The 25,767-nt window shown below is 41.9% G+C and overlaps 1 protein-coding gene across 2 annotated transcripts; it reads left to right on the top strand.

Annotated features, from left to right (window-relative positions):
• On the top strand, positions 1–24,745 carry alpi.1 (alkaline phosphatase, intestinal, tandem duplicate 1). 2 transcript variants are annotated; one of them, XM_085247923.1, is made up of 12 exons: positions 1–87; positions 3,249–3,365; positions 4,012–4,137; positions 13,861–13,976; positions 15,285–15,459; positions 19,652–19,824; positions 20,640–20,774; positions 20,864–20,939; positions 21,683–21,817; positions 21,976–22,167; positions 22,364–22,480; positions 23,313–24,745. In XM_085247923.1, exons 2-12 carry the CDS (start codon positions 3,272–3,274, stop codon positions 23,591–23,593), a joined length of 1,620 nt encoding a protein of 539 aa, XP_085104049.1. In that variant the 5' UTR covers positions 1–87; positions 3,249–3,271; the 3' UTR covers positions 23,594–24,745. The 2 variants fall into 2 exon arrangements, with proteins under 2 accessions (XP_085104049.1, XP_085104048.1); XM_085247922.1 differs by lacking the exon at positions 1–87 and having other exon boundaries at positions 3,178–3,365.
• The last annotated feature ends 1,022 nt before the right edge of the window (positions 24,746–25,767 follow it).

Raw genomic sequence — 25,767 nt, 5'->3', positions numbered from 1 at the left:
AGGCAGTATAAGAGGCAGACTGTAATCACCTGGTGTTTAGAGAAAGTGAAAGAGGCAAAGGTCGAGGAAGTGGATCAGCAAGAAGAAGTAAGTGGAGAAAACTGGGGAGTGGGGGTGTTGAAGACGTTTTTGAGGCTTTGAGTCAAAATGATACTGTTTCTAATTATACTTCTTCTCCATAGATGTTGCTGCACAGGTAAGTCGGTTTTGTGTGTGTGTGTGTGTGTGTGTGTGTGTGTGTGAGAGTGTGCGTGTGTGTGTGTGTTTGCGATGTTGCTAAGGGAGCCAGAAGCAGAGCAAAGGTTAGCAAACCAACGATCATTAGGACATTTTTGATGTGGTCACCAAGCGCCCATGAAAGCATTATTTCTATGACATCGTGCAATACAGTTTTCAGTGCATGCAGTTAAAGTGGTGCTATACACCTGGGAATAGGTTTAAAGTAATTAACTGTTTTTCTATGTTATGACTTCTTTGGTCTGACATCACAGAGTTGCACGCACTTCTCAAAGCTGTCAGTGTTTCTTGTTGAAGTAGCACCATCTTGCCATAGCTGATACGAGTTGCTGTCTTAAGCCTGGACCCGGGTCTTGGGGGACTTCACCTCTCATTGCTCCCTCCACTCCCCATTTCCAATTCAGTTGCATGCCAGCAATAAAACATTTTATGGCCAGCCTTCCAACTATTCTGAGATAGGATCCCAGTCACCAGCCCTGCTCATAAATATGGCCTACATCATTTATGTTCCCTTCTTAAATTGATCCAGATCTCTTCTTCATCTGTTTCATGGATGTCACTCTATGAGTATGTGCTCAGAGTAAAGAAAGAAAGAAAAGGGGCGGGGGCGGGGCGGGGCGGGGGGGTCATATTTGCGACACGGCCAAAACAGATCACAAGCATCATTGCAGACTTAGTTTAATTGTTCCAGCAGTGCTGTTTTTGTCCTCTTTAAGTTCTGATCTGGCAGCCAGTCTGTCTTTTCCATCTTTTCCTATTAAATGTCCTGTTTTTAAAGATGTCCTCTCAAGCATCTGCAGCTTTCACCATCAATATCCTTGGCCCAGGCTGTTTTTCCTCTATCACTGTGTCATCTTGAAAATGGTCTTTTAAATGCTGTCTTTTAAAAGTCAGGAGGAACGATTGGGCTCTTTCTTTTAGAACTGCGGTTTGGTGGTCTGGCACCACCCACACATACATCCTTGCCTCAACAACCTGAACCCAAACATGCCCCCTCCCCCCCCCCCCCCATCCTTGAATGGCAGAGTCTAGGTAATCACTGTAATTTACGCAATCTATACATTAAAAGACCCCAGCGTGTTCAAAGCAGAGGAAAGGGACGTTTCAGGGGAATCTGACCCAGGATCCAGATGCTGAAATTAAAGAGCTGTGTGTGTGTGAAGAGGTATGCATGAAACTGCAAGTTTTCTATACATTTAAAAAAAACTACAGTGTTACATGAAATTCTAAATGAAGATATATTCACCATTAGAAAGATATGTTAGCTCTTCATAGTTGATATAAATTCAAAATAAACAATACTACTGTTTCAGCGACAAACAGAAATTATTATTCAGAAGATGGATTCTTTTTAGATTTGCGGAGATTTGTTTTCCTTGTAGAGAAAGGATAGGTCTGTTTAAACAGACCACGCAATGGAGGAAGGCCACCCTGCTGCACAGTTTCCGCTGATACATGATCTCAATGTGTGCACAAGTCACCATCTGCTATGCTATAAATATCACATACATGTATACTCACTCTTCAGCAGAAGCCAAGTTGAGTTCCTGTGACTATTTTACTTGGGTTAAATGAAACGTATCAAACTTCCTACCCTTAAAGGTAGCGAATAGTCCAGATATACTCCATGCAACACTGAAATAGACGGATCACAATGTTGCATGTCAAAGAAATTATTCTCTTGCAGAAGTGAGTTGTTTTTGTTGTGCTTTTCTCTGTTTCCCAAAGAGGCTAAAGTACCACTTGATACATGGATGATCCATGCTGAGTCCTAAGCAGCTACCAGGTGTTTACACTAATTTGACTTTCCCAGCTAGACTTTCTCTCTGGGGCAAACCCATAACAAATGAATACTCAGACATGCTCACACAAGTTTTCCTGCTCTTGCACATGCCACTGGTATTTCCAGTTCATGTGGTGTGGGCTACATCATGTGAGGCCTCTCTACCCAGATTGCTTTTATGATTTTATTGCAGTCTTGATTAGGCACATGTGACTAACTGCAAACCAATGTTGGCAACGCATGAGCGGTTGGCAGAAAGCAGTGATCTTCTAGAAGAATTGTAACAACACCGCGTTCAAGAAGGCGGGAGCTGTTCACCGGGAATTTGATGCTTCTGGCCGTGCGGAACAAAGTTGGCCCAGCTCACCTCATTTCACACATTAACTGTTGTGTTTGCATAGAAGAGAGGAGACATTTTCATTCTGCAGTCGGGCTCCACTACCTCACAGAAGAAAAATGCTAACCCTGCTTCATTTGCCACAGAAAAACGGGCCAAGTTGACTTAGCCAGAGAGGGAAAATATTGGGGTCTTTTAAATGCAAAAATTCAGGGGAGGGAAATGGAAATGTGACCGTTTTCCTGACATAAAAAACAGAAGACATCAAGACTCAATTATGATGTTCTCAAGACTAAGCTGGACTTTGTTCCCTTTCATTCTTTTTTGAGTGTTTGTCCAAGAGATTGGTGGGGGGACGAAATTGAAAGGGACACAGTAATGATTTGTAAAATGATGGATGCCAGCATAAATTGATAGTTTTTTGGGGGTTTTTTTTCCTTCTGTTAAAGGGACTGCAGCTTAAAAAGATCCAGAAGGCACATACCACATCAAAGAATAATTGAGATCTCTATCACAATCACACACAAAACAGGGGAGTCAGGGAAATGTACTGCAGAAGGGAGGGGAAAAAAAGGTGTAACATTTAAAATCATAAAAATAAAAAATAAAATAAAATGGGGTTTGTGCATTTTCAAGAATTATTCTATGATGCTGTGCAGCTCCTGTGTGGTCCTCTTTTTCTGTCTCTCTCCCTTGCTCTTCCTCCTTCTCTCACACTCACTCGTCCCTCTTTTGTGGCTCTAAGCCTATGAGCTGGCTTGGGCCCTTCCTTACTACACACACCCAGCGGGGCTTTATAAAGGCAGGGCCGGAGGTCTCAGCAGCCACACTCTCTGCCTGTGCCTCCTCTGCCTTTACGTCTGCACTGAAAGCCTGTGTCAATTTCTCCAGCTTCCAGGTCGTGTGGAACAGAGATGCTGACACCACATTACAGGGTCCCCAGTCTCCTGGTTATCCTGCTGGGCCCCATCCTGATGCCTGCCAGCCGGGCCGCTATGGACAGCCAAGGTGAGGAGACGTCAGAGTTATTATTGCTGCCTGAGGTTGGGATATTAGTAGCACTTTGTGGGGAGGAAAATGGACACACAGACTCAAGCAGGTAACCTCAAACTGGGACTGTGAGTAAAGACAGACTGCTTTTGAAAATGCAGGTGTGTGGGTGCCAGTGGCTGAAGATGAACATAAGCTGGTGTCAGTGTATTTTTGTCCGTGTCTACTTGTTTATGTAAACTTTGGGATGGACTGTTTGTCTTTCCTTGTTTTAGTGTGTGGCAAAAGGAATTTTCTTTTTTAGCTTTGTTTTCCCCCCTAGAGCTTCTCCGTGAGCATGAATGGATAGATATCAAAGTGCCTTCAAGGCTGTTTTTATCACTTTGACACCTTTTAAGAAACCTGTTTTTCTTGTCTGAATCAAGGTAAAGTACATGTGCATATGTCAGGGCATTAACCTTAAAGAGAGAAAAATGTGTGCTCGCGCACACACATGAATTCTTATGAAGTTCTGCACATGGAAACCCCCCCACGCACAAACCCTAAACAGTCAGCCCCACACACATGCCTGCTTGTTTACCTGTAAATCTCTGAGATCTACTCATATCCAAGACTGCACCTACATCTCATTCATTCTTTCTCCATGCATGTTTCTATGGAGCAGCCCTGTATGAGATTGAGAAAGAGCCGGCATATTGGGATGCACAAGCAAGGGCGACACTGGATGCTGCGCTCAGATTACGTCCTCGGGAGCACCAGGCCAAGAACATCATCCTGTTCCTGGGTGACGGTAAGCTTCTGAGAAATCAATTTTAACCAGCATTCAGTGCTGGCACGGCTGTGGCTAAAGATTTAGTAGAAAATGCATTACTTTCAACTTCACTGACAAAAAGTGGATGATGTAACAGTATTTCTACATAATTATAAAACTGTTTTCAAAGTGGGCAAGCAATGTGAGGTTTTGGGGTTCTTGTGTTTTTTTTTGCCAAGACTAAACAGAAGGATCAAATATCATTCAGCAATTACCAACAAATATGGTTCAAATATTTGGGAAAATTAAGCTTGACTGCAGTGCTTTGGAACTTTATGGGCGAAATATAGAATAGGTGGAAAAAAATACTTGTACAGACATATGTTGGTGTAGCATTGTGATAGACATTTAAACTTTAAATGGCCGATTTTCATTTTTTAACACTACCTGCGCTGACAGGTCAGAGGCTGTGTTGTCTTGCAGTGAGGTGTTGGCAGCAGATCCTTTCATTCCTGTGGGTTGAAAGGTGAGGCTTCTGATAATCAGGCTTGCTCCGGTCTGCCCCAGAGATGCTCCATCAAGTTTTGGATCACGGGAGGTTGGAAGCCTTTGGCTCTTTGCTGTGCTCCACGAGCTGTTCCTGAACTTTTTCTTTCTGATGTCAATGGTTGTTAGATTGTTGGGCTGGTCACGTTGGTCAAAGACCGACGAACTGCAGGTGGGGGATGTGGATGACCTGTTAGTGGTTTTAATGTTGATGTGTGATCAGTGTACAGGAGGCAATGAAAATCTTTTGTCTCATTATCTCATTCAAAGCACTGGGCCACTTTTAAAACTGTATTTTTATGAATCTTCCATTGTGTCCGTAACTCAGATTTTATTTTAAGGAAAAGAACAAAATCACTGAGATCCACATCCTGAGAACAGCTGGTAGTTGGTTTGGCAGAAAAAAAATTCTTTCCAGTCCACTGTGACCAGGCACACATGTGTCACAGTTTAGCACCTTTGCCTTTTCACAGATAGGATGCAATAGTAGAGGTCTTTATTGGAAGTCAGACATCAGCGATGCTGTTGTTGTTGGGTTTTTGTTTTTTTTTTAATAGTGCAACAATTAGCAATGTTATAATTTCTATCTTGACCTTATAATGGCAGCATTGTCACACAGTTAGAGTATTCAAACCCAGAAACAATGATTCACAAATGTATTTATTAGGATTATTCTGTGTTCCATTTACCCTGGACGTTTGATGGTGGGCTTAGAGTGACTCCCACTCCTGAGTTAAGATGTTCCAGTAAGAAAGTCACAAAATCAAGGAAAATAAGTATTTGCTTTGTTCCTTAGCAATGTAGAGCCATTCATGTATCTGGTGTGTGACCCACTCAGCCATGGTGTCACCAGGTGCCACTCCAGTCAGCTGCCAGCTGGAAACTGAGGCTACAGTCTTTACATGCGATTTTTGACAACCCAAGATTGGAAATGTGCTGCCTGGTCTGATGAGTTTCGATTTCTGCTGCAAGATTCAGACGATAGGTCAGAATTTGGCATAAACAACATGAAAGCATGAATCCATTCTGCTTTGTATCAACAGTTCAGGACACTGGTGATGGAATAATGGTGTGGGGATATTTTCTTGCCACTGTTGTCACACAGTTTAAGTACCAGAACCCAGATGCAATGATGCAAAACTGTGTAAGAGGCTTATACTGTACTGCATTTACCTCTGAAGACAGATGTCAGAGCTGGGAGCTGCGTTCCAGTAGTCATTTCGGAAAAGCGAGGAAAAACAGGATTTGTTTACTGTTTGTAAACACAAGATTTGTTTACTGTGTATACTTGTTTTTTGCCCTGAAACACACTGCCCCAGCACATTCATGTATGCATGAGGTTTATGTAGTGAGTTACAAATACATAGCAGTGATCCTACAGATCACAAGTTTTACAGTTTTACTAATGTTCCTATGCACATCCGCCATCTTGGATCATTAAATCAGGGTTAGTCGTGCCGTCCTGACTTTCTCAGTTGAAATTCTGATTTGAGGAAGCATTCCAGTCGAAGATTGTGACTGGGAACTTGGAAATTCCACTTTCCAACTTCAAATGGAATTCCCATTATTGACATAGCAGCATAGCACTGCTTCATCTGAGATTAATGTAGTTTCATCTAAAGAAAAAGAAATAAATCGGATAAAAATGTCAAACACAAACAAAAGTGTGCATTTTTTTTCTTTCGCACAGCTCTTACAGAGCCATTTGTTTCTTTTAGAGTGCATTGTTTGTTGTTAGCAGTTGTCTTTTAGCTATGCTGCTACATTAGTTGATACTCTAAGATAACTTAGTTATCTTAGAGTATCAACATCAGTGGGGGCGCCACCTTAAAGATCCACTCTTGAGATAACAAAGTGTCCTTCTGTAGCGCTGTAGTCTGACACTGCAACATCTACAGGCAGCTATTGACATTTGAGAATAATTTCCATCTGCATTAGATTTGGCTGGAAATTGTTCTGCCATTAATTGTTACTTTTATGACTGGTGAGGGATTAAATCAGTTTTGGTGGGAGAAGCTGATTAAAGGCACAAAGATGTGAGAATGTTTTTTGTGTTAAAGACAAACAATATCTGCTTTAAATCATACCCATCAAGTCGCATTTCTGGGTGGTCGGTGAGCAGAGTTTTCTTTACACATCTCTCCTGCCCTGCTTTGCCCTAAGCCTGTTCTTAATTTTATGAGTGTGACTTTTAAGGGAAACTTAAATGCACCACAGTAGGGTTTTTAAATACAATGGTAAAGGGCTTACAGCAGCAAAGGAAAACTTGTAGGCACCATAGCAAAAAACAGGCAACAAATTGATTGTTTAGTTAAGGAGGTACAATGCTTCGGGCTTCTCCAGGAGTGTTCAGATGCGTCATGGGTCAACCCTGTTTTTGACATTGCTTAGTAAATTGTGACAGTTTAAATAAAGCCTACAAGTTCCTGCATTTATACTGGAGAGCAACAAAAAGTTAAACATGCTTGTACTATTGAAAATCACTTTATCCATAAAAACCACGTAGACAGAAATGAAAACGAATGTGTTTGAAAAACTAACGGTAACCTCTGAGAACTAGAAGACAGACTGTTTCTTCAACAAAACATGTCACTGTGTTTTCACTTGAAAATATAAAATGTTAACGTTTTTTTATGTAACACATAAAAACAACAAAAGCTTAGGATTAAAGCTGGTCTGGTGAAATTTATGAATATCTAGATCTAGATATTGGTGTTTCCATTTGAGAGTCTACAGGACATACACTGAGGCTGGGTTTTAGAAATACAACATGGTAACATGAGAAATGTTAACTGTGACAACTCTAACATCTAGTTTAAGGTGTGTGAAGTAAATGCATCACAGAAGCTAATGAGGAGCTGCTTCTCCCTTATTGTGTTCAAATAAAGTACAAGTGATTTACATAAGGTTGATTCATAATACAAGAAAGGATGGTTCACATCATCTAAAAGATTCGACTGGAACTTGTTAAAGTACTGTTCCTGTCTGTGTGATGATTGTATTTTACCTGAGCTACTGTGAATGTTGTAAAAGCACTGTGACGAAGAGAAAGTACGCATTTGGGTAAACTGAGCTGGAACTTCACATATTGTGAGTTTTTTTTCTTTTCTTTGAGAAAACTCATAAACTCCTTGCTTATTTAAGTAAGTAATTCACACAGATATTATATGTTTAAAGGGTGAGCTTAACAGTCAAGGAAGTGTCCTCAATACAGCCTGTACACACTTTGACATAGATGTAAGAGGACTGATAAAAGAAGGTATAATAGTAAATAAAACAAATAGTTATGTCAATAACTTCTGTTCCCTGAAGGAGAGGAGCGAGGTACAACACATAAGTATGGGATATCACGCCCTCGCGTGTCCTGGCTGAAGAAACCTTTATTCATGCCCTTAAGGCAGATGACGTGTGATGACACGCGCACGACCCCGCCTGCACATATAGCCCCTGTCATCACAGTCATCCCTCAGTTCGATAGCCGCTCTTCACCAAGCCAAACTGCTCAGTGGGGCCACCTTGTGTTGTACCTCGTTCCTCTCCTTCAGGGAACAGAAGTTATAGACATAACTATTCGTTCCCTTTCAGTCGATTCACTCGGTACAACACATAAGTATGGGACATATATACACGCCCCACCGAACCGGAATCGGACCACCATATCCTTAGTGAGTGGTAGACCCAGCAGAAAGGACAGCATGAGCCACCGAAGGGGCCAAGGACTTGCTGCTAGAAGGCTGATTATCTCCGCATACCACGACCTTGTGGGCCACCAAGGGGCCACTAGAATCAGAGAGAGGGAATACCGATGCACTCGCTCTAGAACTGGAGATATCATTTCCACTGGGGGAAATGCATACACGTCTGGCCATTGGTGCGCTAGCACGTCCATGCCCAAGGGTGCATCATGGTCGATTATGGAGAAGAACAGGGGGCAGTGAGTATTTACCCTGGAAGCAAAAAGATCTATTTGTGCCTTGCCAAATAAATCCCAAATCTGAGCCACTACTTAAGGGTGTAACCTCCATTCTCTCACCAGAGGACCCCCCCTGGAGAGAAGGTCCAGTCCCAGGTTCAGGTGGCCCGGGACATGGGTGGCTCTTAGAGACAGAAAATGAACACTGCACCATAACAGCAGAGAGTGAGACAGCTTCAACAGGGGAAGAGAACATGTTCCTCCCTGCCTGTTTATGTAAGACACCACTGTTGAATTGTCCGTCCTGACTAAGACATGCTGGCCATCCAGGACTGGACGGAAATGCTTTAGAGCTAAGAACACTGCTAACAGCTCTAAGTGGTTGATGTGCAGCTCGCGCTGGGCTGCGGACCAGATCCCTCTCACTGATGCACCCTTGCAAAGCGCTCCCCACCCTCTTAGGGAAGCATCTGTGGACACCACCTTGCGAAACAACACCCTCCCAATCCGAGAGCCCTGATGCAGCAGCCTGGGCTCCCTCCAAGGACGGAGAGCTAGCATGCAAGACGCGGTTACCGGCAGCCTCCTCCGGAGGTGACGCGATGCACACAAACGGTGAGAGAGAGTCCAGCGTTGAAACGCTCTCATTTTTAACAGTCCAAGTGGCACCACGGCGATCATAGATGCCATCATGCCCAACAAGCTTAATATCGTCTGGAAACGCAGTCTGCTTCCCAGCTGAAACTGAGCGAGGCAGCGATGAAACGCGGCCACTCTGTGCTCCGACAAACATGCGCGGCTGGAAAGCGAGCATATTTTCAAACCGAGAAAAGTAATCTGCTGACTCGGGATTAGCGAGCTCTTTTGAAAGTTCACAGAGAACCCCAGTGTCTGAATGTGTCACAGAGAACCCCAGTGTCTGAATGTGTGACAGAACCAGCGACAGCTGTGTCTCTGCCTGCTCTCTGGAGCAAGCTACGAGAGCCCAGTCGTCTAGGTAGGCTCAGATGCGGATGCCTCTCTCTCTGAGGGGCGCTAGCGCTGCCTTGGCACATTTCGTAAAGGTGCGAGGAGCGAGCGACAGCCCGAACGGCAGCACTAAGTATTCATTGGCTACGCCCTCAAATACAAACCTCAGAAACTGCCTGTGTTTCGGGTGTATAGCCACATGAAAATAAGCATCTATTAGATCAATTGTTGCAAACCAATCTCCCGGGCCGACTGCATTCAATAGCTGTCTGAGTGTTAGCATCTTGAACCTGTACGTTCGTAGATACGTGTTCAAGACTCGCAGGTTGAGGATGGGACAAGGCCCTCCTTCTTTTTTTGGAACAACAAAATAATGGCTGTACCAACCTTTGTCTGTCTCCGAAGTGGGGACCACTCGTGTTGCTCTTTTCTGCAATAGCGCCTTTATTTCCTCTCTGAGTATCATGGCCGCCTCGGTGTTGACAGTCGTGTTTACAACTCTTTGGAAACGAGGCGGCTTGACCCGGTAACCCATGGCAATGGTTCGCAGCACCCACGGAGAGGGGGCACAAGTGCGCCACTGAGGGAAGTGAGCAGCCAGCCGGCTGACCTGCAGCACCGTCGGCGGGGCGTTGTCGCCCCCCAGTTTGTCTGCAGGGGACTGCATCACCTGCCTGACCTGGCTCATTCTGCCTGCAGGCTGAGCATTTGTGATTGTTTGAGAATAAACAACACTCTTTATTGATTGTAACATGGAAACATGTACATTCATACATTTTGTTGGAGGCACCTTTTCTCTATGTGGTCACCTGAACATTTAACACACCTGAACAGGGAGTGACCTGAGGCATTTTGTGTGCAGGAGTTTTGTGCTTGGGAGACAGTGTTAGGAAAGTGCAGCGCCTTCTGGGGCTGACAACCTGAACAGAACTTAAGCGGCACCTCTTGTGCGGCAACAGAGGGATAAAAACAGCGTCTCCCTGCTGCTGGACCCCTTCTCCACTCGAAACCACAGCTAGGAGGGCTGAGGCTGAGGTGTCGGATCCCGCCAGGGGCCCGAGGGTGGGCCTTTGCTCCAGGCCAACTGGCGTGGAGCTCATGCCAGAGGATGTGCTCTCGCTGGCGGTACACTCACTTCAGCAGTGGGTGCCGGTCTCTTGCCAGTCGTCAGAGCAGCGGTGGGCCTGTGAGAGCTAACTGCGGGCTTGGGCTTGGGCTGACATCTGGGGATGATGTCGCGTCCAAATATATAGCTCTGTCCCTATCCGGGACGTCAGAGAGGGTCAGCCACAGGTGCCCCTGCGCCACTACTGTCGACGCCATCCCTCTGCCCAGGGAGAGCACTGCACAGCGAGACGCACGGAGGATGTAATCTGTGGCGACTCTGACCTCGTTAAGAAGAGGTGCCAGCGGGATGTCATCAGGAACCAGCGATCCGAGCACCACCAGGCACATTGCCTGGTACGTCTGGAGCATGGTGACGGAGCTCATGGCGTGAGCAGTGCCGGCCTGAGCCCAATAAATCTTCTCCAGCTGCGAAGCAGAGAATCTGCAGTACTTGGACGGCAGAGTTGCGGGGCCGCCGACACCATGGTTATGGGATAAGCAGCCAGAGACGGCTCCATAGGGGGTGGGTTAGCTAAGCCAGCCCCCTCGGCGCCGTCCAATTCCTTGTACTGTCCATAGCCGGGCACAGTGACGCGGGTAGACAGAGGTTTGTTCCATGCTGTTAGCTCGCAGAGAAAGTCTGGGAACATGGGAAGGCAGGAGGAGAGGGCCAGTCCACCTGCAGCTTCTCAGCAGCACGGCAAAACAGGGAAAAAAAGAGAGGTGTCATCGTGGCCGACCGGCGTAGCAGCGGCGGCACATTGGGCCGACAATGAACTCTCCTGCTCATCCTCCGACAAACCATGGATATCCAGGCCAATGTCCAGTACGTCATCGTTTTCCTAGGGAGCGCTGGCGGGCTTCAACCCAGGCTGAAGCCCGTCAGCGCTCCTGCATGGTTTCGGCTCGTCATCGGCTAACCCGTCAACATATTCCATGTGGTCAGCCCAGCTAATTGTGGGGACATCGACCGGAAAATCCTCGTCTTCGGACTCGGATGAAGCCGGGGCTCCATACTCGGAAAGGAGAGGGTCATGCCGTGCGACAGCCAAGCGTCCCAGCACTTTTTCCACAAACGTCACCCGTCTTTCCAGGGTCGAGCGCCGGAGCTGGCGACAAAACGCACAGGCTTCAGGCCCCAGGCAGACAGGGCAGGCATCGTGCTGGTTGCTGTCGTGCAAAGAGAAACTGCATCCCTGAGGACAGGGGCGAACAGAAGATTTCTGCTTTGCTCGCTTCGGTTTGGAGTCCATTCCAAAACGCAAAGCAAAATGCTGCACGGGAAAAAACTTGAAATTAGTGCTCCGCGGGCAGCCTACACACCAACTGCGTGGTGGAGGCTAACACCAACAGGGGCAGTTAAGCTAAGTTCAAGTCGGCAGACAATGGAGCTAACTACCAGCAGCTAGCTAGCCCAACTCAGCAGAGGTGTTCTCAGCGAGGTGAAGAGCGTACGAACTGAGGGATGACTGTGATGACAGCGGCTATATGTGCAGGCGGGGGCCATGCGCCTACCACTCACTAAGGATATGGTGGTCCGATTCCGGTTCGGTGGGGCGTGTATATATGTCCCATACTTATGTGTTGTACCGAGTGAATCGACTGAAAGGGAACGAATAGTTATGTCTATAACTTCTGTTCCCTGAAGGAGAGGAACGAGGTACAACACAAGGTGGCCCCACTGAGCAGTTTGGCTTGGTGAAGAGCGGCTATCGAACTGAGGGATGACTGTGATGACAGGGGCTATATGTGCAGGCGGGGTCGTGCGCGTGTCATCACACGTCATCTGCCTTAAGGGCATGAATAAAGGTTTCTTCAGCCCAGTGTCTTCATAAGATTGACTCAGTTTATCATGCCTCCTTACGGTTTATTACAAACTGTAGGGCCTTGACCCATTGTTGTGATCTGTACGCTCGAGTGGGATGGCCTTCGTTGTCCTCCAGGAGGTTTGCTCACTGGTGCATCTTTATTTATAAGGCCCTGCTTGGACAAATGCCCACCTACATTTGCGATCTGCTCACACGGAGAAGTACTGTTTCTTACAGCCTGCGTTCAAGCGATCTTTTATTGCTCAATGTTCCATTTGCCAGAACTGAACTGGGAAAGAGGGCTTTTACTTATGCTGCCCCTTTCACATGGAACATGATGCAAAAAGACTGGAAGATAGCAGATCTTATTTCATTAAATGCTTTTAAGTCCAGATTGAGAGAGCCAGAGAAAAATGTTTTTAAAATGTAATTGTTATTTATAATATGTATGTAACTTTGTAATTTCAACGTGTTGTCGCCTCTTGGCCAGGACTCCCTTGCAAAAGAGGTTTTTAATCTCAATGGGACTTTTCCTGGTTAAACAAAGGTTAATAATAATAAAAGGACACGCGAGGGCGTGATATCCCATACTTATGTGTTGTACCGAGTGAATCGACTGAAAGGGAACCAAAAATGTTAATTGAGTCATTTGATTTATTCTAAACTGCAACATTACTTTCTGTAATACCATTTTTGTGACTTAACATTCTCACTTCCAGATGATTGTTGTTGTAATTTGGTGACATATAGATAAAAATGAACTGAAACCTCTGCTTACTAAGGGGTCCTTTTCATGGTTAGTGTGCAATGAAACAAAAGGAAAACTTAAATTTCACTGTAACCCTTAATGGTTTTGTGTAGAAAAGGGCAGTTTGGAAGTTTAAATGACATTACAATTGTTGTACATTACTCTAAAACCAAAGCTATAAGATTGACTTTAAGATTACAACCTGATTTCAAACATAATCTAACATAAACATTCTTACCCCTGGAAAAAGCTCTAAGATATTAACAGAATATGTCAAATGAGATACAGGATGGCAAAAAATGTATCTTAAAATGAGCTCTTTTGAGCTCTTTTTCATTAGAACAGTAAAGTACCACAACAAAGAATAAGTACACATATGAGGAACAGGTATCACTGCTTTAGAGTTTTCTTGTGTTGCATGCAAAACTCTTTCTTAGTCTCCTCTCGGCATTTTCTTATTTAAACACTGGTGACTAAGAATCAGTCTCATTGAAATGTATAAATGTATCCATCACCTTTTGAATGTGTGCCATGAACAATTAAGGCATTTCTCAAGAAATAACAAGGGGAATCGAGCCCCCTTACTATCAACCTTATAAAATGTCCAGTGAATGTGTATAATGTAGACTGACCACGTCAGTGACCTTTGGTCGTCAATCACTGTCTCGCAGGAATGGGCGTGTCCACAGTGTCAGCAGCTCGAATCCTGCGAGGTCAGATGGATGGTGGATCTGGAGAAGAGACGATACTAGCCATGGACACCTTTCCATACGTGGCCCTCTCTAAGGTGACAAAACAGCACTGCTGACCTGCAGGTCATCAGTTATTATTCATCAATTAATTATTCATGTGTAGAAAGAAATTCAAAATAGCCAGTAAAGTGTCATCCTATAACCTCAGCTGCACTTCAAATGTATTTTACATTTTGTATTTTATTAATAGTTCTTCTAAGTTGCTTTCTCCACTCATGAGAAGTAGAGTAACTTTTCCAATGTGTGCTCTTGTTCTTCTGTGGCCTGTACTGAACTGTATCCACTCACATTACATCTAATGTTCTTTTTTTTTTTTAACTTTTTTTTCTCTAGAGTTGGTCAGTTGGTTGCTAGGAAAAATGCTTTTATGTAATTCCTTGGAAGGTTGGAATACATATTAACCAGTAAATAGCTCTGTATTTTCAAACCTGCAGTAAAACATTTCTTACTGTGTTTGAAAATTATTGCATTTTACTGTTACATTATCCTAAAAAAGGTGTTCCTCCTGGTGAAGAAAGTGACAAAGCAGGGGGGAATTTTCACACAAATTTCAAAACACATTCCAGGTTAGCAACAGCTCACAGAAACGTACCTTTTCTCTGTGGCCTTTGAATTTTTCCCCACTTTCACTCACATTCTTGTAAAATGTGCGTGTGTGTTTGAGTGTGTGTTTATGGTAGAAATACAGTCACCTGGTAAATCAGTACAGAGACATGAAGTAGAACTATCATAGAGACAAAGACAGATTTGCACTGCAGGTGAATACCCCTTTATAAGGAAGGCTGATCAGGGGCTTGAACGTGTCTTTTTATTCACATGCTTCGTTCCCTTAACACGACACATGCCACTCAAACTCTCACGTGAAAAAAGAAATCCTAATGCAATCAACAGCTGAAGTGAAAATGCTGACACTGTGGTAGAAAATGTGAACACAGATTTAAACTCATCATCCTGGATTGAACATAATCCCTAAATCACTGTGTGGTTGAAAGAAGGAATCAGTGTTTAGTGTCTTTGGTGCCTCTGATATCCCAACCTATAATCAAAAAGAGAACATATCTGATATAACACATTCTAGCTGGCTCCATCTTTTAGATCATCCCCAGAAACTTTTGCAACTTAAGTGACAGTCATTTCAACTTAACACATTAGAACATGAAGCACATTCAAGCAATTTTTCTCAGGGGAGAAGCAAAAATGCTACTTTCAATATGCAGTGAATGCATAAAATATCTCAGCTCCCCAAATGTGCATGTGCAGATTTCACTTCTAAAAATAATGACATGGTCCATCTGTGTTTGATGCTATCCTGTTTTAATGCTGTTTTTGTTTCTACTCTGTAGACCTACAGTGTGGACAAGCAGGTAGCAGACAGTGCCAGCACTGCTACAGCCTACCACTGCGGTGTGAAGGCCAATGCAAAGACAGTAGGACTCAGCGCTAAAGCGGTGGCCTACGAGTGTAACACCACCTTTGGTAATGAGGTCTACTCAGTTCTGCGGCGCGCTAAAGCACAAGGTAAAGACAGTTGATTGCTTGGTCAAGTAGTGAGTTTGCTGTGTAAAGGACAGGTCAACCAGTTTGTTTTCTGATCTTAAGATATGTAATGCTTTAAAATAAAATATGTGGAATAAAGCAATAATCTGACAAGCTACTTCAGTGTTGCTTGCCAATTACGGTTCAACGTTCAAAAAATATATATACAGTTAGGAGAACCACCCACGCTGATCTGCCTTGACCTTTGTGCCTGTGGTCACTTTATGACATGCAATTTGTGCAGGGTTGTCTGTCAAGGCATGTGCATGTTTCAAGTGAATTTGCATTGTTGTTTGCAAATGTTTGCTAATGTTGTCGTGTCACAACATTAGATTGAGTTTGCTATATTTTTGTCACATATATGTTTATTTGCATCATGTGTCGATATACTAAATCATTTAATGCACCCTTGGCTGCAGGGTAAGGCCCCGGTAAACCAAATATGGCTGAGGTAACACAGACCACTAATGTTTTCTTCATAGAGGTCTACACATAGTCTAGCTCAGGGGTTGGCAACCTGCGGCTCCGGAGCCGCATGCGGCTCTTTAGTCCTTTTAGTGCGGCTCCGCGTGGTTTGGGAAAATAAATTATTTTTTTAAGTAATTAGCTGAAGTGTATTTTATTTATGTTAGTTCTTTTTTAACTTCTATTAGTTTTTGATCGCTCAAAATAAGCGTCACACTTGTGGAAGCCGGTGTACCCGCCGAAACGCCGTGCATTTATTGAGACTTTCAACCCCAGGTAAGCCAATTATGGATCTTCGGCTCTACATTATGTCAGCAGCTGTTCTCCACCGTGAACTATATTAAAAACAAACACCGCTCACGCCTCATAGATGACAGCTTACAGTCCTGCGTAAAGATGAAAGTCACTTCGTACAGCCCCGATTTGCAGACGCTGTGCGCAGAGGTTCAGGAGCAGAAGTCCCATTGTAAACATATCACGGCAGACCCGACGATGTTTCCATGAACATGCTTTTCAGCATCTCTTTATTGACCACTTTTCACACACGGTTGCTGTACACATACATCCGGTGTTAAAGCTCACAGCCCGACACATACCAACACAACAGCATAGATAGCACAGACGTTAAGGTGGCGAGGCGTGATTGCTGGTGCCGCTCCGGTGCGTCCGCCTATTTTTCATTTTTCAGCAGCATGGTGCTTTTTTTCCAATTATTTTTTTAAAAAATCTGGTCAAGGCTCCAAAAGCCCAAAGGTGATATAAAGGTGGCGGCTCACAACAGTTTTTGTTTGCTACATGGATCATTTTAGTTCAGCTGGGTGTCTTTCCTTTTGTTATATTTCTTTAAGAGTTTAAAATGTGTTAATTACATAAATAAAATGTAATTTTCTCTGTAGCACTTCATGGATTTAAGCAACACACCTTAGTTGTTCACACAAAGCATAAAGGTAAAAAATATGTATATATACATATATACAGTGTTATCTTCATTTTAGATGTCAAAAAGTATTTGCGGCTCCCAGTGTTTTCTTTTGCGTGGAAATCGCATCCAAATGGCTCTTTGGGTGCTAAAGGTTGCTGACCCCTGGTCTAGCTGCTCAACTAGAACTAAATTGCCTTGGGAGACCCTGATGGGGGCAAATTGCCTCCAATAACATAACTGCTGGAGATCACTAGGGCACCAAAACCACCCCACCATGATAAGGTGTTCATTAAGTGGATTGTTCTTTTAAGGCAATTTTTTAAAATTGTTCTTCTATAATTATCAATAAATAAACAAACATGGAACCATCAAACCTGTCCACAGAGATAATGTATTGTACTGTGTTGTACTGTTACAAATGTAGTGTTGACAGCAGTAACTACTAGGGCTGCTCGATTATGGCAAAAATGATAATCACGATTATTTTCACTGAAATTGAGATCACGATTATTTGACGATATTTATTTAACCCTTTAAGACCTACTATAGAACCAAGTCCACCAGAGCTTATATTATTATTTTTTTTTACATGCTGTAGTGCCATTTGTGGGAGCATTTCAAGTTGCTATACATCAATACAACTGTTATAGCCCATATTTTAATAATATGTATGCATTAAGTCCATAGTAATTACATAAATTGCAAAAAAGTGCAATAAACTACAAAAAAAATTGAAAATCGTTTTTGTTTTGTTTACATATATTTCTACTTGGAGAAATTTAAGAGGTTTATCCCTCAAGACTTTAAATACAATAAAGTTGCAAAAAAATAGTTTCCCACCACAGGAAATTTATTTTGAGTGTCTTCATAGTTTTATTTTGGAGATACAGCAATTTTTATATACTGCAGGAAAAACAAAAAACAATCCTATGATGCAAATTTGCAAAGAAAACAGCATGTGCATCATTTTACTGTGGGAAGTGTTACGAACAGCTGATAGGAACGGCAAAGCGTGTTTCTGGAATATTATGTTTTTGTTCCTGCAAGCGCTTTTTATGCAATTTTTGCAAAGCTATATGTGGATCGAAACCGTGACCGAGGACAAGCTGATGGCATCAGATGTAAGTACAACTCCTCCGGTTTCATATGCAAAACAAATTATTGCGCTAGCTTACACGGTTCAGGTTCTACAGGGATTTAAAAATAGTTACGCAAAACGGAGCGTGCTGCTCTGACCGGCTTTAAAGGGTTAACAATGACTTTAAAAAAATAATATAAAATAGTGTGCAACACCACTGAAGTTTTTTTTTTTTTTTTAAACTCTCTTTTCAACCAACGGCAGTCACTCTCCTCTCCAAATAACTTCTGCTTAGCTTTCCGAGCTTCCCTCGGGTCCTCTTAATCAGCGGTCTCCAACCTTTTTTGCGCCACGGACCGGTTTATGCCCGACAATATTTTCACAGACGGCCTTTAAGGTGTCGCGGATAAATGAGGGAGGGGCTAATAATCGGCTCAGTCATTTTTAATGATCGTTGAAAGCCCAGATCGTAATCGTGATTAAAATTCGATTAATTGAGCAGCCCTAGTAACTACAACAAATTCTATGAGCGTAACTGCTCGAAAACTCCAAATCTCACCTCCCTCTATCAAAATCATCTCACCATTGTCACCAATAAAACAGATAGTTCTTAGAATTGGAGTTCTCTGGCACAGAAGAAGACACAAACCCATTTCTAACAAATTCCAAAACTATTTGGTACAAAGTACACAAAAAAATATAATTTGTATCATAAAAATAATCATCTTTATGCTTTAATTCCAAAATAAAAGTTGGTACACAGACTGTGTGAGGGGCTCAGGGGTTGAGAAATGGTGTCAGAACACAAGATAATTTATTTGAAAGAGGTGATTTCATTTTATATGTTAGACTTTCTTGCTGAGACCCGTCTGTCAAACCTGCAGCTCGAAGTCTTCTCTTCACAGTTAAACTGAGACTTGCTTACTGCAACCACTATTAAGCTGTGCTTGAAGCTGTTGTCCTGTGAGCTGTCTGTCATGCAACCTGTTAACTCTCAGAAACTTGTCCTCTGATTCAGTTGCTGCTTTGGGTCTGCCAGATCTCTACCTGACAGAGTGTGCCCCAGTTTCTGAGTGCCTTGTGATGGTGAAGGAAACTGTACTCATTGACACATTGACTTTTTTTGCATTTTCTCTGTGGGAAAGACCTATATTTTGAAGTGTTACGATGGTCTGTCTCTCTTCCATTATTAATAGCCTATTTCTTGCCATTTTGTAGCAACACTTTACTTTCTGTAGTACAATACTGTTCAACTGATGCTCATGAGGGTATGGTACCACAGTGTGTTCCAACACACTTTTATGCAGACAGATGGGGTTGTAAGTAATCCAGAAAAGTTGGAACACCTGTAGGACTTAGTAGCACCAGCTTCTAAGGCTTCATCAACCTCCACTGCTGCCGAACAGCTTTAAATTGTTAACCCATTTTGTGTTCCATGAAAACAAAACATTTTGTATAATTCTGAAAAGTACATTACTTTTGGTTTTGGGTAATCTTACCTTTTTTTCTTTTCTTTTCTTTTTCTTTTTTACATCTGGCAATTCACTATTTACTTTTGTACCATTTCAAATTATTCATTGGACTTGAACAACTTAAACAGCAATAACTGGAAGAATTAGGGTGTTTTAAAACCTTTGACCGGTAGTGTGAACTCCTGGATGTACTGTATTCTATCCATTTTTCATTTGCAGTTTTCTATTGTTTTTCAGGTAAATCAGTAGGAATAGTGACCACCACCCGTGTCCAGCATGCTTCCCCAGCAGCCGCCTACGCCCACTCTGTCAGCCGCAGCTGGTACAGTGATGCAGATCTGCCTTCCAGTGCTCGCGAACATGGTTGCGTCGACATTGCCACCCAGCTAGTCACCAATGTTGACATTGATGTAAGAAAGAAAAATTGTTTGGCTCTTTTCAATCAACAAATAAGATATAACATCAATTGTCAGTGTAGCTATTATATAATAGGGTTTATTTAAATACTTTTATATAAATTGGTAGGGACCAGATAATTCTTTTATTATGCCCTGACGTTTAAAATCTTGGCCTGGTCTGTCTAGACTTTCACTAGATAGATCAGGCTGCACCCACCTGTTAAACAGGCCTCCTGGCCACCTCTTGCCTCCTTTGTTGAAAGGGTCACTCCCAGAGGCAGAGGGCTGTGAGGCACCGCCCAGCGGGAAACGCTCTACAGAGAACCAAACTTTTTTCTTTTGAGTTCTGTATGTCCGTTCAGGCACAGTCCATACTTGATCTGTAGGCAACTCAGAAGTGGAGGTCAGGGTGTGTGTGTGTGTGTGTAATTTCATATGACTCTACTTGATGAGAGCAGTACACGAACACTTTAAAGCAAAGATTGTAAGCTCGATCAGCCCTGTTAGAACCCTGTTAGAACCCTGTTAGAACCCTGTTAGAACCCTGTTTTGCTGCACCACCTTCTATAAAATTGCAATAAATAAATAAATAAATAAATAATGGAATTGATCTTGTTGGCCTATCTTTAATTGCCATATACAAATGAGCACTCTGTGTTCCCAGTTATTTTCCATTGTGATTTCCAGAGTTCATGACTTTATCGTTTTATTTCGATTATCCTGTCAGATTATAATTAACAATAACTTTAAGGTCAGTACAAAGAAATATGAGGAAAGTTGGAAAAGCCAAACATCTTTGTGGTTCTGCTTGTTGTTGTTTTTTAAAGGTGATTCTCGGTGGAGGCAGGATGTACATGACTCCAAAAGGCACCCCAGACCCAGAGTACCCTACCTCCAACTCCCGCAAGGGGGACCGCAAAGACAAGAGGAACCTCATTGATGTGTGGCTGAAGGCTAAACCAGTAGGATTATTGACAATTATTGTGCAAATATTTCCTCAATTCCCCCACGACAGCTCACAGAGTCACGTTTCCTCTGGTTTGTGTTTCAGAACAAGAAATCACACTATGTTTGGCACAGGAAGGAGTTTGATGAGATAAATGTTAAAAATACTGACCGACTCATGGGTGGGTAACTAATATTGGGTCTGCTAATGAGCAGATACAGACTTACTGCAGAATATTAAATATATTAACATTGGTAGAAAGGTAGGGAAAAATTTAGTCATAAACCTGTTTACATATATCTAAGTTATTAAATCTTATAAATGCCTTAGAAAGAAGAGGAGTCCACTTAACCCAACTTTAATCTTTATAGACATGTAAATACTTATGATGTTGACTAGTATCATCTCTTACTGCTTTGGTGATAAAACAACACAGTGTGCATGACAGCAATGCAGCCGCCAATAGCTCAGAGGTGTTATCATCTTGTTATCAATGTTATGCATATTACCCACTTGTATGATAAATTTAGAAAATTAGATCTGCTGCATTTAAAGGTGTTCTTACTTTTAAAACAAGCCATCACAGAGAAGGCTTGACTAGCAGCTAGCAATTATTTCTTTAAAACTGTTAACTGCCTTATATATAACTTAAATGAGCAAGTGTACCAATTCTTAGATAGATTTTCATATTAATGATCTGAGATTGCAGTGCTGATTTTAACTCTACAGATGGGGTCAGAAGGTTTAGCTGTTCAACTCTAACATATTTTGAAATTGACTTTCAGTTTCCATTTTTTTTTTTTTTTTTTTTTTTGTTCTAACTGACAGTTTGGATTAACCACAACATTGCTGTGTGCTGCTGCATATTTTTTATTCATTTTGGTCCAACATGAACATTTTCTTCTTGTTTGTTCGTGCTTCTAGGTCTGTTTGAGCCCAAAGACATGAGATTTGAGGTTTTCCGAAATAGCACGCGTGATCCATCCATTGTGGAGATGACAGAAAAGGCTATTCAAATACTGAAGAAAAATCCAAAAGGATATTTCCTGTTTGTGGAAGATGAGTGCAATAAAACAATTTTGTAATGTAAAATCTCAGCAAGCACACTCATTTAATTATTTAGCTTGTGGATCCAGTTTAATGAGGTTTAATTCCTTAAGTTGCAAGACAATGAAATAAATATTAAATGTCTAAATCTCTTTTCTGTTATCTGTTACGAGGGAGAATCGATCACGGTCACCACGATGGCATTGCCAAACTGGCACTGACAGAAGCTGTGATGTTTGACCGTGCCATTCATCGTGCTGCACAGCTCACCATAGAATCAGACACACTGACTGTGGTCACTGCTGACCACTCTCATGTCTTCACCTTTGGTGGCAACACGGCTCGAGGAAACCCCATCTTTGGTATGACTCAAAGCACTGCCACGTGAAGGCATTGTGGGTTCAAACTAGCATGAAAATCATGCCCTGGTGTGTGAAATTAAAAGTACAAGGGGCGAAAAAAGGGGTAAAACAAAAAAAGGGTGCAGACGGACCACTTGTGAAGAATACTGGAACTAGCCTCTTCCTTACCTACATTCTTTTTATTTTTATTATTCAGGATTAGCCCCAAAGAAAGCTGACGACCAAATGCCTTTCACTAGCATCCTGTATGCCAATGGCCCGGGTTACGTCCATATAAATGGAACTAGAGAGAACATCACTTTGGTGGATTACTGTAAGTACAGATTAATATCTTTCAGCTGTGGCACTCGTCTGTGCTGATGTGTACACAGACACCTTGAAGCGATGCGGTTATGGTTGGCTTGTGCATGTTTCTCTAGGGAGCAGAGATAAATTATGATGGTCATTTTATTTACGGATTCATGGTTCTGTCTTCTGTTTAGTTCTTTGCACAGGTCTCCTGTACTTTGGAAGGTTAACAGCAATGTTCCTTGTCCTTCACTGTGTGTTTTTTGTCATTGAACAAGTGTGTGTAACTTAAGGTGAAAAAAATGCCTTCTCTTTTTAATATACTTGTTCTGGGAACCAGTGTACACTCAGCCCACCTGGCACCTATCCCCTGCAAGTCAACATCTATATGATTAATGTAAGCGTATGAGGCCAAAAAGTTTTTGTGAGATGTAGAGATAAAAGAGAATAAAGGTTCAACCTTTGCACAATGCTTAAAAGGCCCCTTTAACCAGAGCAAAACAAAGACTGCAGTCATTTTCCAAATACATCCACTGGGGGTATTTTTACACGCTTTGCTTCGCGTTAGTCGCTGAATCAAAGGGATTTAGATTCCTTTCTGGTTTGTGAAAATTATATTATTAAGTTTGATTAAATAAATTACAGAGGATTTGAAAAACACAGTTGTGCCACAGGATACATGAGGAAAGTGTGATAATAGTGCAATCTAATGTATGTCTCTTATCCCAATGACAGTTTATGAATTTGTAAGTAAGGTAGAGTGTATAAGGTCATCATGGTGAATTAATGGAAACGCTGAAACATCTACTTATTCTGAAAGGTTGTTTGGTGATTGGCTACACATTTTTTTTGTTTAGATGATGAGGAGTACATGCAGCAGGCTGCTGTGCCACTGGATGCTGAGACACATGGTGGGGAGGATGTGGCCATCTATGCCAAAGGACCAATGGCTCACCTGTTCCATGGTGTAAAGGAGCAGAATTATGTGGCACATGTCATGGCCTACGCTACCTGTTTGGAGCCTTACACAAACTGTCCTCCTCACACGCACCGTCACACTCATTCCTCCTCTGGCTCTGTGAACACACCTTCCAGCCTCTTGTTTTTCCTTCTCTGTGTTCTCTTGTTGTTCAGATGACCCCGCCCAATCCGGCACACGTGTTACTTTGTATAAATGTAGCAATATGCACTAAACACTCGCAGGGTATGCATGTGCACTGTATGTGCACAGGCTGTCAACTTAGAATCCAGGGATAAAAGTACTGTATTTCTTAAGAGAAAAAAAGATTCTCTGTACGTCCATATTTACATGCACAGTTAACCAAACATGCATGCAAGCGTAGGCTTAACTTGCATGTGCTAACTCTATTCAGGTGCATACCAACAGCTATGCAGGAACCTCAAGCTACTACATATGCAAATTAACCATAATTCATATGTAAACAGCCCTCCGTGTGTTTCCACTGCAGAGCCATCAAAACTTGTTGTATTTTATTAAAGGCAATTACAGCCTATATGTACATATGTGACGTCTAACATGCACTAACTTTTTTCATTATTAAGTGTGAGTTTTGCCCATTATGTTTTTTCTCCAGTTAAATACATTCAGTGTAATCTAAAGCTTTGGACAGCATAAACTGAAACAAACAGATTTGAGCTCATTTTTTTCTATTGGCCACGTATACAGGGCACAGAGCTGTAACATGATCATCACTGTCCAGGTGAAATAAAATACAATAATGTAATCCTGAATTATGAGCCGTCATGGCGAGTACCAGCGTTATCAGACCTGAGAAGAAATCAGAAAGACTGCGTTAAAATATCAGCCCTTCATTATGTGTCTTGACCTTAATAGCTCCTAACCTTTTATGTTTCTCTGTTAAATTGCCTGTCACTTGATACCATAATCTATTGGATTGTAAACGAATGTATTTTATAAGCAAGTTGAAAATGTATTTTCATACTATTTCTTTTCCTACAGATGTGTAGGCATAGAACATCTGGTTTTCTTTGTAAAATCGTTCTCCATTTGATAGAAAATATTTTGGGTAATGCCCAACTTTATGGGTCATTTCATTTAATAAAGATTGCCAAGAAAGAGCATATGTGTTTTTACATTTTCTGGATTGGCTGTGTTCCAGAGTAAGCGTATTACATTGTTGCCCAAACTTTTAAGAAAAGATTTAGATACTGATGCTAACATTTTGAATGTGGAAACTGAAACTCCTGTTAAGCCCTCCAACAGAGTCTGTGAAATAATGATAAAATAAAATAAATAATAATACAATTATCAGGCTCACTTACATGTATTTCCCTGTAAGAAATGAAATTTTGACATTGTAAAAGTGTATTCCACTGAATCTTTCAAAATCTTCCTGTTTTAATAAAACTGTTTTCTGCAATAAGCCCAAACCTGGTCCAAACAACCAAAGCCAGTGGATATAAAAGAATGAACATTTTTAAACCACTTTCTGAAAACGTCACACAGATGTGTGATCAAAGCCACATGTACACACACACTCATGGCTCAGTTAATTGTACCACAAATTAAAATAAACAACTTTCAACAATTTGTGAAAATTGGACCACTTGACCATAAAGTACAGTAAACAGATTTTTAACACTGCAATGTAAAAGTGTGGAAGAGTGAAAAACAAAAACAAATCAGTAAATTTTATGCATATCACACTGATTTATGGTAGCTATAGACAAGAGTGATTAAAGCTATTGCTGGTAAACATTTATCAGATGGTGCTTTTTATTGCAGCTGTCTGTACTCGGGCTGACAAACTAATAAACACATCTTAGCTCAATCATCCAGATAAGTAAATCTCCAATCTGGACGTTTCTGTGGGATCAAGGAACTCACCTCACAGCCCATTGTTCCTTCAGTGGTGCAAGTTTCAGTCATTGTGCAAATGTACATTTAAATCCAAAACTAAAATAAAAAACTAAAAAATTTGGTCCAATTTTAATTTTTTTATCCTGCTGCTGTGGCACACTGATCTCCCTTGTGGGATCAATATTTATCTATAAGCGTCTAGCTAGCTGGCTGATGCACAAAAGTACTTAATCTGGGTAATGATACTGATAGAAGGGATCAAATTAACTATTAGGTATAAAGCTAACAGCAACAATTTTAGGAAACTCCTTTCTGTTTCACATTCTGCAAAGAACACTTTTGCTTTAGCATTATCGTGTGAGCTACGGTTTTAATTTCACCGTGGTCCAATAATGATTACTTCTACAAAGCAAATTTAGATCTTCTTAACTATTTTGTACTGACATTGCGTAGTTTACTGCCTCTTCTCC

The sequence above is a fragment of the Mchenga conophoros genome, linkage group LG15, assembly GCF_057382185.1.
Source record: "Mchenga conophoros isolate Kocher_MC1m ecotype Shallow Benthic linkage group LG15, M_conophoros_male_GT1.1, whole genome shotgun sequence".
Taxonomy (NCBI): domain Eukaryota; kingdom Metazoa; phylum Chordata; class Actinopteri; order Cichliformes; family Cichlidae; genus Mchenga; species Mchenga conophoros.
The sequence above is the reverse complement of the archived record's forward strand: the minus strand, read 5'-3'. Positions and strand labels throughout refer to the sequence as shown.

Coding starts and splice junctions, on each gene's coding strand:
- alpi.1 (XM_085247923.1), top strand. CDS start 3,272: ATGCTGACACCACATTACAGGGTCCCCAGTCTCCTGGTTATCCTGCTG. Junction 4,138..13,860: donor CATCCTGTTCCTGGGTGACG/GTAAGCTTCTGA, acceptor ACTGTCTCGCAG/GAATGGGCGTGTCCACAGTG. Junction 22,168..22,363: donor TCGAGGAAACCCCATCTTTG/GTATGACTCAAA, acceptor TTTATTATTCAG/GATTAGCCCCAAAGAAAGCT.